General features: G+C 39.5%; 1 protein-coding gene across 1 annotated transcript; it reads right to left on the minus strand.

Moving 5' to 3' along the window:
* Positions 1-4359: 4359 nt before the first annotated feature.
* Positions 4360-4965, minus strand: LOC121135868 (putative methyl-CpG-binding domain protein 3-like 3). Its single transcript, XM_040735241.1, has one exon. It carries the CDS (start codon positions 4963-4965, stop codon positions 4360-4362), a length of 606 nt encoding a protein of 201 aa, XP_040591175.1.
* Positions 4966-18797: the final 13832 nt, after the last annotated feature.

The following is an 18797-nucleotide window of genomic DNA, read 5'->3' on the forward strand; positions in this document are numbered from 1 at the left end:
GAGTGGGAAGCCTTGTTTTGTTCCTGATTTTAGAAGAATTGCGTTGAGTTTCTTTTAAATTAGATTGGTGGCTTTTGGTTTACTGAATATAGCTTTTATTATGTTTAAGTATGTTCCTGTTATCCCAGATCTCTCCAAGACCTTTATCATGAAGGGGTGTTGGATTTTGTCAAAGGCTTTTTTGAGCAACTATTGAGTTGATCATGCGATTTTTGTATTTCAACAAAGATGCCCTAAATGACATTGCAAGAAGAAACTAATGAAACAGGAAAACTTTCCAAAACTTTAGGAAGCAAAGTATGCAAGGGTCATCCCCCAGGTTATGAAGAGTACATAATTGCTGCTGAAGAGAGCGCTTGTATGTAATGTATGGAACCACCAATAAATTGGGAAAGAAGCCCCAAGGATATAGCTTATTTTGATATCTTCCATTCTGGGGTAGGGATTTTCATAATATAGCTGCCTCTGTGTCATCCAACTTCTCTAATTAATCTTCAGTAATTCACTTATTTGCCCAGCCGGGTTTGAAGGCATAGTGCCCTTGTTCTGGCTCTAAACATTTGGTTACATACCACAAACAGGGCACCCATACAGGAACAGAAAAAAACCAACAATCTCTGTGGGAAGATTATTGAAGCATGAACTCTGTATGGGATTTAAGATGTACTCCCAAAGCTGATCCTTGTAAGGATGGAGTATCATTTGGGGCAGTCCTGATACAGACCTTCTCAATATGGTAGGAGACAGCATGTCTTCTTTGCTTTAGTGGTGGTTCCATGGTGTCTGATATGGATGCTAAGACATGCAACAAGGACTGAGCCATCTGAAAGTAGAGTATCTTTTGGAAAAAGTCCAAAGTGACTGAACTGCTGTGATAAAACAAAAAGCTTATATTGCGGTGGGGGGTTGGTGGATTTTTTTGATTTGTCATTTTTTAATACATTTTATTTAAATTAGAAACAATCTTATTTTACATATCAATCACAGTTCCTGTTCAATCCCATCCTCCCATAACACCCTTTGATCCCCACATCCAATCCCAAATCCACTCCCCAGGGAGGATGAGGCTTTCCATCAGGGATCACCAAAATCTGTCAAGGCTTTAGGGGCATGACCTAAGCACTCGCCCATGTATCTAGGCTGAGATTTCAAGTTTCTTAAAGGAGGACATGATGTATTTTATCTTTCAGCCTATTATTGAGGGAAGTAAGGGTAAGAAATCTAGGCTGAAACCTTAGAGAAATGATACACTATGTTCCTTGATTATGGCATCATGCTAAACTAGCTTATATAACTAAAGCCTACCTGCCTTTCAAATTACCCTAGGCCCTTCTCCACCAATTGAAACATTTCCCAAGGGACAGCTTGATTTATGCAAGTCCTCAATGCAGGCTCTCATGTCTGATGACTGTTGAGATTGTAAAGTTGACAGTTAAATTAGGACAGTCTTTCTCTGCATGGGTTGGGGTGGCACACCTTACTGGATTTTGCTACTAGAGTAAGCATGTACTAGTAAAAATGGCACTGGACTAGAGAACATACAACCATTCCCAAAAGTGACACTGTGGGACAAGATGGTAAGCAGCTTATAGCAATTTGCATATTTGCATGAGTGGTGAAAGATAACAGATTCCACTGCCTTCCCATACTGACCTTGTCCAAGTAATGATCCTGTTCTTCTGATCACTAGTACTCTTGTTTAGCAGGAGATTGTTGAAACAGAGGGGATGAAATACAGGTGTGGCTTGCTGTTAAAGATGACAGGGTGCAAGGGAAAGACAACTACTAACTAGACCTGTGCCAAAGAAGCCTCCCTGAGATCAGAGAAGTTGGAAAACATGGGAAGAATTTAACAGCAAGGAAAAGGCAAACTAGAAATAACAGAAGATAACTTTCAAGTCTGACTCTTCATATAGAAGAAAATCTTTATTGGCATGCAGAAGGGTGTCTTAGTTGTCTGGTACAGAAAACTGCATCTGAACTGGTTGAATTAGAGAAGACTTAAACATGACATGAAAGAGTCCCCTGGAAGCTTAGCGTGTGAGACGATGGTAGATATGGGATCATCACTTCAAGTGGGAAATGGACAGATTCAGTTAATGTATCTAATTGTTCTTCCTGGACTGGTGGCTATGTAATCTAATGAAACAAAAGAAAAGGCCATTCTTACCTAAGCAAGCTCAATAGACATTTGGGTTGCTTGTGATTTCATTGGTTAAATTATTCACTATCAGGGGTCAGGATATATTATGCGAACTGGTCAGGTTTAGGAAGATGTCTTAGTAGGTAAGAGCCCTTCCTTTGCAGTCCTGATGACCAGTTTTATCCACAGAACCCACCACAAAAGAAAACTGCCTACGCACACTCTTCCTCTGACCTTTACCTGACAACCTTAGCTCACATACACCTATAGATATACTTCACACACTCTAAAAATACTTTTGTTAAAATAAAGGAAAATTAAAGAACAAGCCTTCAGAGATCATTCCTGTTAAAGGTGAATAATCTGTGCACACAGAAGACATAGCTGCAAAGCAAAAGTGTCTCAGAGAGAATTCTTTTGAAGAAAAGGTACACAAATCTCAAACTTGACTAGCAGCCCACTGGGCCAGGATGGAATCTGTCGCTTAACCCTACAGAAGGTATTTGGTAACCAAACCTGCTATCCATCCTTCAGGGTCAAGAGTAAACAAGCCTGAGCCCAACTCTGTTGTTATTCAGATTAAGAATATTGTGTTTAGGCTCTACCAAGGCTAAAACTTCCTGTAGCTGCCATGTTTAGTCTTATAATAAAGACAGTTTTGAGCATTCTGACTTTTAGTAAAGATGTAATAGAGCCATCTTTATGGGCCCCAACAGTTCACCTAGTGATGTTTAGGAATCAGGGTAACAGTAGGAGTGATTATCAAGATAATGTCTTCAGGCCAAAAGTTGGGGCACATGCCTTTTATACCAGCATAAGGGAGTAAGAGGCAGGCAGATCTCTATGTTCCAAAGACACTTGGAACAGACTGAGTTCCAGAACTATACAAAGAAATCCTGTCTCCAAAATAAAAGTTTACTTCTGATGGAATCAAAGATGTGTGCTTCCATGCCCAGCAGCATCATATTCTCACATGTAAATTACCTTGTGTTACTTTATTTATTAAAATGTGTTTAATTTAAATTAGCTATATTAGATGGAAGGTTCAGATCATAATAGAAACCTAGTATAAAGGGAAACATAAATGAAAGATACAACCACATCTATATTATCTTTATAGCATCAAATTACCAGTGCAGAAAAGAATCTCTGAACTTTTATTTAAATGGAAAACTTTATTGATAGTTTAGGATTACAACAGAGATTTTAACTAAAACAATCAAAATAAGTCCAAGACAGTGGTATATAAAACACACATGGAGCAGCTTTCCATTAACAAGTATTAAGTTAAGCACTTAATATAAAACACTAAATAGCCTCCCAGACAAAATTATTCCTGTAGGCTGAAAAGTAGATAACAATAATTATAGTTTGGTATGGCAAGCTTTCCTGTAGTCCGAACATTCATCAGGCTGAGACAAGAAGTTCTTATTTAGGGAATACTTAATAGTCCAATAGTCACCAAATTTTGAAAAAAATACGATAACCTGAAATTTCTTATCCCATTAAGCCTGATATTATAAAACTATCTATTTGTTAGGTCATAGACATAGTTCTAGAAAGGGGATTAGCCATATCAGCTGTAGCTTCTCTATTTCCAGGGCGATGGCAACCAGAATTCCAGTCTTATATGCTGTCTAGTAGTGTCAGTATGGGACTAAAAACCTAGTAAGCCGCAGGCCCATGGTAGGGATGGCAAAGGATTAGCTTCAAGCTGGCCAGGCCTGCCTATCCTGAGTTAAGGCTTTGTTATCTACCCAGGAGCTTCACTGAACGAACTGCTCAAAGACAGAGACACTTCTCATCTAAATGTTATATCAAGGAATTCCCTTTGCTCTGTAGGTTGATGGAGGATCTATTCCAGAGTCCTACTGTGGACCATAGTTGACCGAGGGGATATTTTCACATGAAATTTATTTTAGAACATTTCTATCGAAACCAAAACTTTATTATTTAAAGCACTACTGGTTATAATTTTGCTTTTCCAAAAAAGCATTAGCTTTTATTCCCAGCATTTGTGAGGCAGAGGCAGGAGGATCTCTGTGATTTCAAGGTGACCTTGGCCTCCAGGAGTTCCAGGACAGTCTCTAAAACAGTCAGAGAATCCTTATCTTGAAAAGCAAAAGAGACATAAAAGTAAACAAAGTTTCTTCATGGAGAACTTGTAGAGTCCAGCACACTCATGTTTTCCTGTTTGTGGTTGTTTAGTCTTGTTTTCACTTAGTTTCAGAATAAGCATCTAGACTCCATTCTGCCATATTCTCTGCCTGCCTGGCAAGCATGTCTGCCTCCAAGGCCTGGGCCAGTCTTTTCCTGGCTCTGTTAACCTTCTGTGCTTGTCGTCGAATGTCTGTACTAGTTACCTCTTGACTGCACAAAGATGGAAACAACGTTAGGGCGACTGGCATTGTAGCCCCTAGACTGAAGGAAGAGGGTGGTGGGACAGAGGGAAAGAGTGGGGAGGTGTGCAGATTATTAACGCCTCTTTGAACTTTGGCTTCAGCCTGCAATCTCAATTCAGTTCCTCTGACAGTGTTTGTAAGATCCAATGGGCATACTAGCTCCACTTTACTGTCTTCAACTAGATGTCCCAGCAGTCTGCTGAATGCATAGACCTGCCTGGGTTTCACCAGATACTCTTCAGACTTATTCCGAGGTAAGGTGATATTCTCAGGATGGGAATTTATTCTAGTCACAGGCCTTGGGAAGATGCAACTGGTCATCTTCACAGGAGTCACAGGAGTTGCCCGAAGTCGGCGTTTGGCCTTGACCTTCTTCTCTGCAATCCAGGCCCTCTTGTTCAGTAATTCCTGGGGTATCATACTTCTTTTGAGCCTTCCCTTTGAAAACAAACTAAATGTAAACAACACAGAGGATGGAATCTACTACTAGCTATGCTGAATTTTTTCTGTTCATGGATCTTCTACCATCCCTTTTCTCTGAAGAAACTGGTCTCGAATCAGTGATTCACATAAAGTCATCTGTGAATGCTTCTAAAATCAAAAACCTCTAGAGTAGGGCCCAGAATTTGAATTTTGGCTAGATCCCCAATGTCGCTGCAAGAAAGGATCCAGTTAGCAGGCTTCTGGGACATCTAGCTCATATGGTTATCAAGGATAGGAATCCAGGGGTCTCTATTAAACCAGATACACACAGATTCCCTCCTGCTCCCTTTAAGAATGGTACTCTTAACTTTTCTTTCTTATAGTCACTGCATGCTTATGTTCCAAACCTAACCCCAGTGACATGCAGTTATTATGAGTACAGAAATACACCATCTAAATTCACACAAGAACACTCATGCAAGGACAAAAATCATCCATGAATGCATTTCACAGTATAATGCCTTGACATGGGCTGATGAAGTACATTTTAAATTTCTTGCAAAAAATTTTAACAAGTACTTTGCAGCTTTCCATGGGACATGAGTTTGTGTCAAGTACAACTGTGCATTAAATTAAGGAGAGTTAAATGTAAAGAAAAAGGACAAGAAAGAACAATAAACCATTAGGATGAATGAAGTACTCACTATCAAAGACTGGCTTGTTAGTGAGTTTCCTGAAGATCCTTGCATGGTTGCAGAGCTTGTCCTAAATGCTTCACTACAGAGATGCAGACAAGTCCTGGGTTGCTGGAAATGGCAGTGTCTTTGTCTTCTAATGTTCCTTTTGTATAGAAAGAGAGATGCATAATCAAATTACCAGACAATCCAACCTATAGATAAACCAAACAATGGCAAAATTGCTAGGGAATAAATCAGTTGGTGGATAATCCAACCACAAATAAACTGGGTAGTAGATTATACGGTTGTGGATAAAGTGATCAATTAACAATCTGTGGGAGTTCCTGTTTCATATCCATGGAATTTGATCCTTAAGTGTTTATTCAAGAGCAAAATTTGACCCTGTTTATATACATGAGGTGACAATAGTGTTTCATTATATTGAAACTCAAAGATTACATTATAAAAACCTTATAAATGTCAGGTGTTGGTGGTACACACCTTTAATCCCAGCACTCCATATGGCTGAGGCAGGGAGATCTTTGTGAATTTGAGGCCAGCTTGGTCTACAAGAGCTAGATCCAGGACAGCCTCCAAAGCCACAGAGAAACCTTGCCTTGGGGAAAAAATTCCTTATAAACTGGAGGTGGCACATGACTTAGATCCCAGCACTTGAGAGGTATAGGCAACTTGAGCTCTATGAGTTGGTATGCAGCCTGTATACAAACCCATTTCCATGAGAAATGAGACTATTTCAAAGAGAAATCTTGTGTCGAAAACATAACAATAAAAGGCTGTTTATAAGGAACAATTGTATGTTCTGATCTGTGTATGAAGACACCACTAACTAGCATACCCATTATCTCACCAACCGTTTCAAAGCAACATTTTAAATATATCCATTTTTCTCAATAGTTGAATATTTCCAAATACTTTCTATAAAAATTGAAATAGACGTTTCTATATGTATGACTGTTCACACTTTTTTTTCGTTTTTCATACAGTGTTTCTCTGTATTGGTTTGGAGGATATACTTGAACTCACTCTGCCTCCTGAGTGCTGGGATTGAGGTGTGCACCACCAAAGCCAGCTTCACACATTTTTTGGCAGGTTCTCACTATGGAAATCAAGCTGGTCTGGAACTGACAGAGATGTTTCAGTCTCAGCCGTCCCTATACTGGTATTAAATGTGTGCTTGGCCACACCAAGTCCAACAACTTTTGTATGGGTTGTTCCAGGAGGTACAATTCTTTATTCCCAGCAATGGGGAGGCAAAATCAGGCAGATTTCTAAATTGAGGATAGCTTAATCTACAGAGTAAATTCTTTGACAGCCAAAGTTATAAGTTGAAACCCTTTCTGAATAAAAAAATGTAAAATTAAAAATTAAAATGTTGAGCTGGGAAGTGGTGGTGTATGCCTTTAATGCCAGCAGTAGGGAGACAGAGGCAGGCAAATTTCTGTGAGTTAGAAGACAAGCATGGTCTACACAAGCTAGTTCCAGGACAGCCTCCAAAGCCAAGAGAAACCCTGCCTCGAAAATGCCCTCTCCAAAAAAAGTAAAATATTTTATCAATAAATATCCAACACATAAACTATGTGTTTTACAGAAATAACACAAATAGATGTTTTAATACAATACATAGGTATTGAAACAGAAGTTGTTCTATTGTAAATAGAAATTTCATGTTATTTCTGATAATTCATGCTAATATCACATCCCTTCTGAGGCCCTTGGTTTATTTTCCTTTACTCCAATTTAGAATTATATACATATTCTCTGTTTAGCCCTGGTTGTCCTAGAACTCACTCAGTAGATCAGGCTGGCCTCAACTCAATGATCCAACTGCCTCTGCCTCCTGAGTGCTGGGATTAAAGGTGTGCACCACTACAGTCTGGCTAAAATTAATATCGGTATTTTTTTCTACATAAATTTGTTATAATTAACCTGTAGATCTATGTTCTTTTGCTAATAATTAAGGCACTAATCCTTTATATACCCCTAACACAAATATTTTTAAAATCAACATCTAGTGCTACATCTTAGAAAATTTTCATTCTATCTTTTATCCCACTTGTTTTTTTGGTTTTTGTTTATTTTTTGTTTCTTTGTTTTGACTATGATACCCAGATAATGTAGGTAAATTGGAAACATCAATCATAGGTGTTGGGAAGATCATTCAAAGAAGGCTCGTGGGATTACAAGTTAGCCCATCTACCATAAGAATGCCTCAGTAATATTTATAAAAGCTATATACACAATATAAATCAAATGTATGCATGGTTACCTCATTACTCAGGAGGGCATGACAGAGGGTTGCAAACTCTAGTTTCCCCTAAGCTAAATAATGAAATCCTGTCTCAAAGCAACAATAAAACAACAAATACTATATTCCACTGCACAAAACCAACCATCCCCATCAACAGTGTACACATTCTATTGTACTTTTGGTCTTGGAAACTTGAATCATACTAGATGTGAACTAGAATTTAAATAAAAACACTCAACAACAAGAAAATGGATTGAAAAATGCAATGTGTGCAACATTCAGAGCTCCATGCAGCATAGTTTACATAAGCAATAGGAAACATTTCCCATGCAGTGAGAACAGTTGTTCAAATGATCATAGGTTCATGTTTCTCTTTTCTAGTTTTCACACTGGAGTATCTTTCTTCACTCTTGAGTTTGCCTTCTCTCTACTTCTGCCTCATTTGCACTAATGATAACGCATAAACAAAAGCTTCACCTGGGAGACCTTAGAGGGGAATCACACTCTTGTTAGGGGCCATGGGATAGGAGTACTGTATTCTGAGTTAAATAGTACTAAGAACTAAATGACTGCTTTTGATAATGATAAGAATTGACAGTCCTTCAACCCTTCCTGCAGCAGAGTTGCCTTGATGGAAGGACTATCACCAACAGCAGCCAGTCTGACTACTCAGAGGCTTTGAAGAATCCTAAAATACCACATTATGGTTCTCTAGAGTCACAAAACTTATAGAATGAATACATATGAATATAGGATATACGTATATATAAATACACTGCAAAGACTTACAGGTTATGGTTCAACAATAGCTACCTGTGAATGGAAGTTCAAGAACCCTGTAGTTATTCACTCAATCCCACAAGGCGGTTTTTCTTAGCTGGTCTTCTGTATATGCTGGAATCACTGGCTCCAATACCAGCGAAGGAATGCTTATGCTGACAAGCAGAGGGCAAGCAGGCAAAGAATGAATATGTTTTCTTTCACTGTCCTTTTATAGGCTTGCAACAAAAGGCGTGGCCCAGATCTGAGTTAAAGGGATGTGTTTTTTCACCTCAAAATCTGGATCAAATGACAGTGTCTTGTTGGGTGGAGGCACACACCTTTAATCCAGGAAGAGGCAGGCAGATCTCTGTAAATTCAAGGGCATCCTGCTCTACAGAGTGAGTTCCAGCACAGCGAGGGCTGTTAAACAGAGAAACCCTATCTCCAAAAACAAAATCAAACAAACAAACAGTCAGTGTCTTTCAGTCTCAAAATCTGGATCACATGTGTGCCCTCCATTTCTGGATTGTAATTCATTCCAGAGACAGTCAAGTTCACAACCAAGAATAGCCATCACAGATATCTTGAGTTCTGCTCTTACAATCCTGACTGAACTTCGAGTGACCCTTTGGCTTATTTCAGTTAGGTCAGAGGGGCCGCAGTTCCTGTGACAGATTTTAACTGATTCAATTGTAGTGTTTTGCTTTCCTGGGGTTGTATGTCATGCTTGCCGCATATTTTTGCTTTGTTTCTCTTTTTGTTATTTTTTTATTTTGGGGGGGTGGGGGAATTTTAAGACAGGGTTTCTCTATGGATTTGGAGGGTGTCCTAGAACTAGCTCTTGAAGACCAGTCTAGTCTGGAATTTACAGTGATCCACCTGCCTCTGCTTCCCGGATGCTGGGATTAATGGTGTGTTTCACCACAGCCAGACTTCTGCAGGTTCTTTGAATGAGCAGCTACTATGTTTGATGCAAATACCTATACAGGTGTCTTCTTCTGGTTCTGTAAGAACATGTTTGGCTGAGTTTACAACTCTGTTGGGGAGGTGGTCAATGTTGACCCACACCTTTAATCCCAGCAATGAGTAAGCAGAGGCAGGCAATATCTGTGAGTATGAGACCAACCTGATCCACAGAGCTAGTTCATGGATAGCATTCAAAGCCACAGAGAAAGAACCACCAGAACACAAAAATCTTTGTTAGGAAGCTATCCCGTGTAACTCTACAAGGTTGCAACTGCCCCTCAAATGTCTTTTCCTGCCTACTTTTTGATTGTTTTTGCTTTTCTGTGTTGGGTTTTTTGTTTGTTTGTTTGTTTGATTGGTTACTTGGGTTTGTTTTTTGTTTTTTTGTTTTTGAGACAGGGTCTTACTCTGTATCATTGGCTGGCCTGGAACTCACTCTGTAAGCCATACTCATATGGCTTGCCTACTGAGTGTATGTGTGTGTATGTGGTGGGGATTCATGTCTTTGACCACACATACAGAGTCAAAAGGAGGTTGACAAATGTCTTATGTTATCTGTAAACCAGAAGCTTGGCAACCAGCAAGCTCCAGTAATCCTATAGTCCCAACCCATTCCATATTGGCATTTTCATTTTACCTGTAGACACACTGAACATTTAACAAGGATTCTGTGGATTCAAAATCAGGTTTGAAGTAATATTACTCTAATATTTAATGAAGTAATGTCTTGATACCGATAGTTTCCTAACATTTATGCTCTATCCAAGTTGTGTGTTTATTATGCAGATACTATCTTTCAGGTTTATCATCATTATCTTTATTGCCATTGCTGTAGTGAACCCACGGCCTCATACATCCAGCCAAGTTCTCTCCAACTGACCTCTCTTCCCACCTCTGTTTTATTCATTTCACTCTGCAGCAGGATCTTGCTATGTAACTCAGGTTGCCCTTAAATAGTTGTTTTCACTGCCAAGTTTCCTAAAGATCTAGGATTAGGAAAATATGGCTCTAGGCACACTTGTCTTAAATTCTTTCATTTTTTGAGGAAGATTTTTATGTGTGGTGTATCAATGATTTCTGTCTTTGCCACTTTGGGGACTCTTTATTATCAGAGCCTCAGCATTAGGTTGGATCTCTGATATCTTCTGTCACTCCACAATTGCTTTAATCCTTTGACTGTACAGTTAATTGAATCAATTACTTCTGTGTCATTAACTTGTAAATAAAATATCATTATTCCCCCAAAAGTATTGTTATGTATTTTGTTTTCCTCATTCTCCTTGTATATTATTCTTTCCTTTTCTCTTCCTACTCACAGGTGTAGTTCTATCAATTTTGTATTCCATATTTCATTAGGGATCCTTTGTCTCCATTAAGTGTCATTTTTGCTCATGTAGACGATTCTTCTAACTCTTTATTCTGCTGTTTGAAGTATATACAGAATTTTCACACCATTTCTATCCCTCTAAAAAGGTTTTTGATTTACTTATTTTAGTGTTTTGTGTGTTGTGCACTACATGTGTGTCTAGTTCCTGAGGAGGCCAGAAAAGTACATCGGACATCTTGAAATTTGAGTTAGAGATGGTTGTGCACTACCTCAGATCTGCTGGGAATCAAATCCTGGTCCTCTACCAATGCAACAAGTATTCTTTTTTCCTTTTATTTATTTATTTAAATTAAATTATTTTCATTTTTAAGTTTAAATTTAGATTAGTAACATGGTTGGTTCACTAGTCAGTACCAAGTCCTTCTTTCTTTCCCTCCCCTCCTCCCATACCCTCCCCCCAACTCCCCTATTATCCCCTCATTTCCCAGGGAGGGTAAGGCCCTCCATGGGGGTGTCTATAGTCTGTCATTTCATCCAGGGCAGGGCCTAGGCCCTCCAAACAAGAGTTTATGGTGAGAGTTCATCTCACATTGTCGGATGGGAATCCAAAGTCCATGTGTATACTCGGGATGTATACTGATCTGCTGCCCAAGGATCAAGAGATTACCGAGGCCTCCTAACTGACACCCCAATTCAGGTGGTCTTGATCAGTCCCATGTTGGATTTCCAGGCATCAGCCTGGGATTCAAGAGTTAACACTTGTCAGGTCGGCTATTTCTGGTGTTAAACCAGCCCAGTGTTAACTCCTTTGGTAATCAGTCCTCCCTCTTTGTTACTGGCTTTCCTGACTTCAGCTCAGTGCCTAGCTCTGGGAGTCTGCCTCTTCTTCCATCAGCCACTGAATGAAGTTTCTGTTTGCCAGACTCTCTAGCCATGGGATTTTAGGCTGGCAATTACCAGATCTAGGTCTAAAATCCATATATGAGAGAGTACATGCCATGATTTTCTTTTTGTGACTGTGTTACCTCACTCAGGATGGTTTCTTCTAGTGTCATCCATTTGCCTGTATATCTCAGGATTCCATTGTTTTTTTATTCTGCTGAATAGTACTCCATTTTGTAAATATATCACATTTTCTCTATCCACTCTTTGGTTGAGGGGCATCTAGGTTGCTCCCAAGTTCTGGATATTACAAATAATGCTGCTAAGAACATAGTGGAACAGACATCCACTATGTATGAATGGGCATATTTTGGATGTATGCCTAAGAGTGGAGTTGCTAGGTCTTGTGTTTGGTTTATTCCCATTTTTCTGAGGAATCTCCATACTGATTTCCAATGTGTTTGAACCAGTTGTCACTCCCACCAGAAATGGAGGAGTGTCCCCCTTTCACCACATCCTCTCCAGCATAAATTGTCGTTGGTGTTTTTGATTTTAGCCATTCTGACAGGAGTGAGATGGTATCTCAGATTGTTTTGATTTGCACTTCCCAGATGACTAAGGATGCTGAGCACTTTCTCAATTCCCTCTCATCAATTTTAGACTACTCTATTGAAAAATCTCTATTTAGTTCTGCATCCCACTTTTTAATTGGATCCTTTGGTGTTTTGGAGACTTTCTTCTTGTGTTCTTTGTAAATTTTTGAGATCAACCCTAAGTCAGATGTGGTGTTAGTGAACATTTTTCCCATTCTGTTGGCTGCCTTTTTGTCTTACTGACTGTGTCCTTTGCCCTATAGAAGCTTCTCAGTTTCAGGAGGTCCCATTTATTAATTGTTGATGTCACTGTCTGTGTTATTGGTGTTATGTTAAGGAAGCTGTCTCTTCTACGAATTCTTTCAAGGGTCCCACCCACTTTCTCTTCTAAGAGGTTCACTGTGGCTGGATTTATGTAGAGGTCTTTGATCCATTTGGATTTATGTTTTATGCATGGCGATAAACATGGATGGATCCGCAGTCTTCTACATGCCAGCTGTAAGAGTTCCCTGGTAGAGTTCTTTGGATCATTGATATAAGTTATCATATCATTTGCAAACAGTGAAAGTTTGACCTCTTCCTTCCCAATTTGTATCCCCTTGGCCCCCTTTTGTTGTTGTATGGCAATGGCTAGAACTTCAAGTACAATGTTGAAAAGGTATGGAGAGAGTGGACAGTCTTGTTTTGTTCCTGATTTTAGAAGAATTGCGGTGAGTTTCTGTCCAATTAGTTTGTTAGCTATTGGTTTACTGTATATAGCTTTTATTATGTTTAAGTATGTTCCTGTTATCCCAGATCTCTCCAAGACCTTTATCATGAAGTGGTGTTGGATTTTGTCAAAGGCTTTGTTGAGCATCATAGTGAGATGATCATGTGATTTTTGTGTTTCAGTTTGTTTATATGGTGGATTACATTCGATGGATATTTGTATGTTGAACTATCTCTGCATCCCTTGGATGAAACCTATTTGATCTGGGTGAATGTTTGTTTTGATGTGTTCTTGGATCCAATTTGCCAGTATTTTATTGAGTATTTTTGCATCAATGTTCATGAGGGATATAGGTCTGAAGTTCTCTTTCTTAATTGTGTCTTTGTGTGGCTTGGGGATCAAGGTTATTGAAGCCTCATAGAAAGTGTTTGGCAAAGACACTTCTGCTTCTATTGCGTGGAATAATTTGGGAGAGTTGATATAAGCCGTTCCTTGAATTTCTGGTAGAATTCTGCACTGAGGCAATCAGGACCTGGGCTTTTTTTGCCTGGGAGACTTTTGATGACTGCTTCTATTTCTAGAGGGGTTGTAGGTCTATTTAAATTGCTTATCTGTTCTTGATTTAATTTTGTGAAGTGATATCTATTCAGGAAGTTGTCTATTTCCTTTAAATTTTCGAATTTTGTGGAGTACAGGTTTTCAAATTATGACCTGATGATTCTCTGAATTTCCTCTGAGTCCATTGTTATGTCGTCCTTTTCATTTCTGATTTTGCAATTTGCATGTTCACTCTCTGCTGTTTGGTATGTTTGGATAAAGATTTGTCTATGTTGTTGATTTTCTCAAAGAACCAACTCTTCGTTGCATTGATTCTTTGTATTGTTTTCCTAGTTTCCACATCATTGATTTCTTCCCTTTTTTTATTTTATTTTCCAGTTTAAATTTAGATAAGAATCAAGGATGCTTCACGAGTCAGTTCCAGGTCCCTCTCCCATTCCCTCCCTTCCTCCCGTGCCCTTCCCTTCCCCCCCCCGTTATCCCCTCATTTCTCCAGGGAGGGTGAGGCCCTCCATGGGGGTGTCCATAGTCTGTCATTTCATATAGGGCAGGGCCTAGACCCTTTCCCAAGAGTTCAGGGTTAGAGTGCACCTCACATTGTTCTATTGGAGTCCAAAGTCCGTGTGTATACTTGGGATGGGTACTGATCTGCTGCCCAAAGCTCAATAGATTCCCTAGGCCTCTTCACTGACACCCAGATTCAGGGGGTCTTGATCAGTCCCATGCTGGCTTCCCAGGCTAATGCCTGGGTTTCAAGAGTTAACCTTTGTCTGGTCAGCTGTTTCTGGGGGTTAAACCAGCCCAGTCTTAATCCCTTTGATCATCAGTCCTCCCTCTCTGTTACTGGATTTCTTGAGTTCAGCTCAGTACTTAACCAAGGGAGTCTGCCTCTTCTTCGATCAGCCACTAAATAAAGTTTCTGTTTCCCAGACTCTCTGGCCATAGGATTGTAGGCTGGCACTCCCCATATCTATGTCGAAAATCCATATATGAGAGAGTGCATGCCATGTTTCTCTTTTTGTGACTGGGTTACCTCACTCAGGATGGTTTCTTCTAGTGTCATCCATTTGCCTGCGAATCTCATGATTCCATTATTTTTTCTGCTGAATAGTACTCCATTGTGTAGATGTACCACATTTTCTCTATCCACTCTTCAGGTGAGGGACATCTAGGTTGCTTCCACGTTCTGGCAATTACAAATAAAGCTGCTATGAACATAGTGGAACAGACATCTTTGTTGTATGAATGGGCATCTTCTGGATATATGCCTAAGAGTGGAGTTGCTGGGTCTTGTGGTAGGTTTATTCCCATTTTTCTGAGGAATCTCCACACTGATTTCCAAAGTGGCTGAACCAGTTGGCACTCCCACCAGCAATGGAGGAGTGTCCCCCTTTCACCACATCCTCTCCAGCATAAATTGTCATTGGTGTTTCTGATTTTAGCCATTCTGACAGGGGTGAGATGGTATCTGAGAGTTGTTTTGATTTGCATTTCCCGGATGGCTAAGGATGTTGAGCACTTTCTCAAGTGCCTCTCAGCCATTTTAGACTCCTCTATTGAAAACTCTCTATTTAGTTCTGCAGCCCACTTTTTAATAGGGTCCTTTGGTGTTTTGGAGACTTGCTTCTTGAGTACTTTGTAAATTTTGGAGATCAACCCTCTGTCAGATGCGGGATTAGTGAATATTTTTTCCCATTCTGTGGGCTGCGTTTTTGTCTTGCTGACTGTGTCCTTTGCCTTACAGAAGCTTCTCAGTTTCAGTAGGTCCCATTTATTAATTGTTGATCTTACTGCCTGTGCTACTGGTGTTATGTTCAGGAAGCTGTCTCCTGTACCAATTCGTTCAAGGGTACCACCCACTTTCTCTTCTAAGAGGTTCAGTGTGGCTGGATTTATGTTGAGGTCTTTGATCCATTTGGACTTAAGTTTTGTGCATGGCGATAAACATGGATCGATCCGCATTCTTCTACATGCCAGTCTCCAATTATGCCAGCACCATTTGTTGAAGATGCTTTCTTTATTCCATTGTATATTTTTAGCTTCTTTGTCAAAGATCAGATGTTCGTACGTGTGTGGGTTAATACCCGGATTTTTCATTCGATTCCATTGGTCTACCTGTCTATTTTTGTGCCAATACCAAGCTGTTTTCAGGACTATAGCTCTATAATAGAGCTTGAGGTCAGGGATGGTGATGCCTCCGGACGTTGCCTTGTTGAACAGGGTTGTTTTGGCTATCCTGGGTCTTTTGTTTTTCCATACAAAATTGATTATTGTTCTTTCAAGGTCTGTGAAGAATTGTGCTGGGATTTTAATGGGGATTGCATTGAATCTGTAGATTGCTTTTGGCAGGATTGCCATTTTTACTACATTGATCCTACCTATCCAAGAGCATGGGAGATATTTCCATTTTCTGAGGGCTTCTTTAATTTCTTTCTTTAAAGATTCAAAGTTCTTACGATACAGGTCTTTCACTTGTTTGGTTAGCGTTACCCCAAGGTATTTCATGTTGTTTGTGGCAATTGTAAAGGGTCATGTTCCTCTGATTTCTCTTTCAGCCCTTTTATCATCTGTATATAGTAGGGCTACTGATTTTCTTGAGTTGATCTTGTAGCCTGCCACTTTGCTGAAGGTGTTAATCAGCTGTAAGAGTTCCCAGGTAGAGTTCTTTGGGTCATTGATGTAAACTATCATATCGTCTGCAAACAGTGAAAGTTTGACCTCTTCCTTCCCAATTTGTATCCCCTTGATCCCCCTTTGTTGTCGTATGGCAATAGCTAGAACTTCAAGTACCATGTTGAAAAGGTATGGAGAGAGTGGACAGCCTTGTTTTGTTCCTGATTTTAGAGGAATTGCGTTGAGTTTCTGTCCATTTAGTTTGATGTTGGCTGTTGGTTTACTGTATATAGCTTTTATTATGTTTAAGTATGTCCCTGTTATCCCAGATCTCTCCAAGACCTTTATCACGAAGAGGTGTTGGATTTTGTCAAAGGCTTTTTCAGCATCTAGTGAGATGATCATGTGATTTTTATTTTTCAGCTTGTTTATATGGTGGATTACGTTGATGGATTTTCGTATGTTGAACCATCCCTGCATTCCTGGGATGAAACCTACTTGATCGTGGTGAATGATTGTTTTGATGTGTTCTTGGATCCGATTTGCCAGTATTTTATTGAGTATTTTTGCATCAATGTTCATGAGGGATATTGGTCTGAAGTCCTCTTTCCTAGTTGTATCTTTGTGTGGCTTGGGGATCAAGGTTATTGAAGCCTCATAGAAAGAGTTTGGCAAAGGCCCTTCTGCTTCTATTGTGTGTAACACTTTGAGAAGAATTGGTATAAGCTGTTCTTTGAATTTCTGGTAGAATTCTGCACTGAGGCCATCTGGACCTGGGCTTTTTTGGTTGGGAGACTTTTGATGACAGCTTTTATTTGCATAGGGGTTATAGGTCTATTTAAATTGCTTATCTGTTCTTGATTTAGTTTTGGCAATTGATAGCTCTCCAGGAAGTCATCCATTTCCTTTAAATTTTCGAATTTTGTGGAGTACAGGTTTTCAAAGTATGACCTAATGATTCTCTGGATTTCCTCAGAGTCTGTTGTTATGTCCCCCTTTTCATTTCTAATTTTGTTAATTTGCGTGTTCACTCTCTGCTCTTTGGTAAGGTTGGACAAGGGTTTGTCTATCTTGTTGATTTTCTCAAAGAACCAACTCTTCGTTGCGTTGATTCTTTGTATTGTTTTCCTGGTTTCTACTTTATTGATTTCAGCCCTCAATTTGATTATTTCCTGGCGTCTACTCCTCCTGGGGTAGTGTGCTTCTTTGTGTTCTAGAGCTTTCAGCTGTGATGTTAATTCTCTGGTGTAACTGTTCTCCTGTTTCTTCATGTGAGCATTTAGCGCTATGAACTTCCCCCGTAGCACTGATTTCAAAGTGTCCCATAGGTTTGGGTATGTTGTGTCTTCATTCTCATTGAATTCGAGGAAGTCTTTAATTTCTTTTTTTATTTCCTCTTTGACCCAGGGATGGTGCAGTTGAGCATTATTCAATTTCCATGAGTTTGTAGGTTTTCTGCAATTTGTGTTGTTGTTGAATTCTAATTTTAAAGCATGGTGGTCTGATAAGATGCATGGAGTTATTCCAATTTTTTTGTAGCTGCTGAGGTTTGATATGTTGCCAAGTATGTGGTCGATTTTTGAGAAGGTTCCATGTGGTGGTGGAAAGAAGGTATATTCTTTTTTATGTGGATGAAATGTTCTATAGATATCTGTTAATCCCAGTTGGGTCATTACTTCTATTAGCCCTTTTGCTTCTTTGTTGAGTTTCTGTTTGGTATTCCTGTCTAGTGGTGAGAGTGGTGTGTTGAAATCTCCCACTATAACTGTGTGGGGCTTTAGATGAGATTTAAGTTCTAATAATGTTTTTTTAACGAATGTGGATGCCTTTGTATTTGGGGCATAGATGTTCATAATAGACACTTCCTCTTGGTGGGTTTCACCTGTGATGAGTATGTAATGACCTCCTTCATCTCTTTTGATTGATTTTATTTTAAAGTCTAGTTTGTTAGATATTAGGATTGCTACCCCGGCTTGTTTCTTGGGTCCATTCGATTGAAAAATTTTTTCCCAACCTTTAATTCTCAGGTAATGTCTGTCTTTAAGGGTGAGGTGTGTTTCCTGTATGCAGCAGATGGAAGGGTTCTGTCTTCGAATCCATTCTGCTAGTCTGTGTCTTTATATGGGTGAGTTAAGGCCATTAATATTGAGGGATATTAATGACCAATGATTGCTCATCCTTCTTCGATTTGCGATGGTTGTTGTTGTTGGAATTATGTGTGGAATTTCACCCCTTTGTTCTTTTGGCTGTTGGTAGAGAGAGATTCTCTAATGCTTATGTTTTTCTGGTTGTAGTTAGCTTCCTTGGGTTGGAGTTTTCCTTCCAAAATTTTCTGTAGGGCTGGGTTAGTGGACACATATTGCTTGAATCTAGTTTTGTCATGGAATATCTTGTTTTCTCTGTCTATAGTGATTGAGAGCTTTGCCGGGTATAGTAGTCTGGGCTGGCATCCGTAGTCTCTTAGTGTAGGTAG

The sequence above is a fragment of the Mesocricetus auratus genome, unplaced genomic scaffold (assembly GCF_017639785.1).
Source record: "Mesocricetus auratus isolate SY011 unplaced genomic scaffold, BCM_Maur_2.0 Super-Scaffold_100044, whole genome shotgun sequence".
Classification (NCBI taxonomy): Eukaryota; Metazoa; Chordata; class Mammalia; order Rodentia; family Cricetidae; genus Mesocricetus; species Mesocricetus auratus.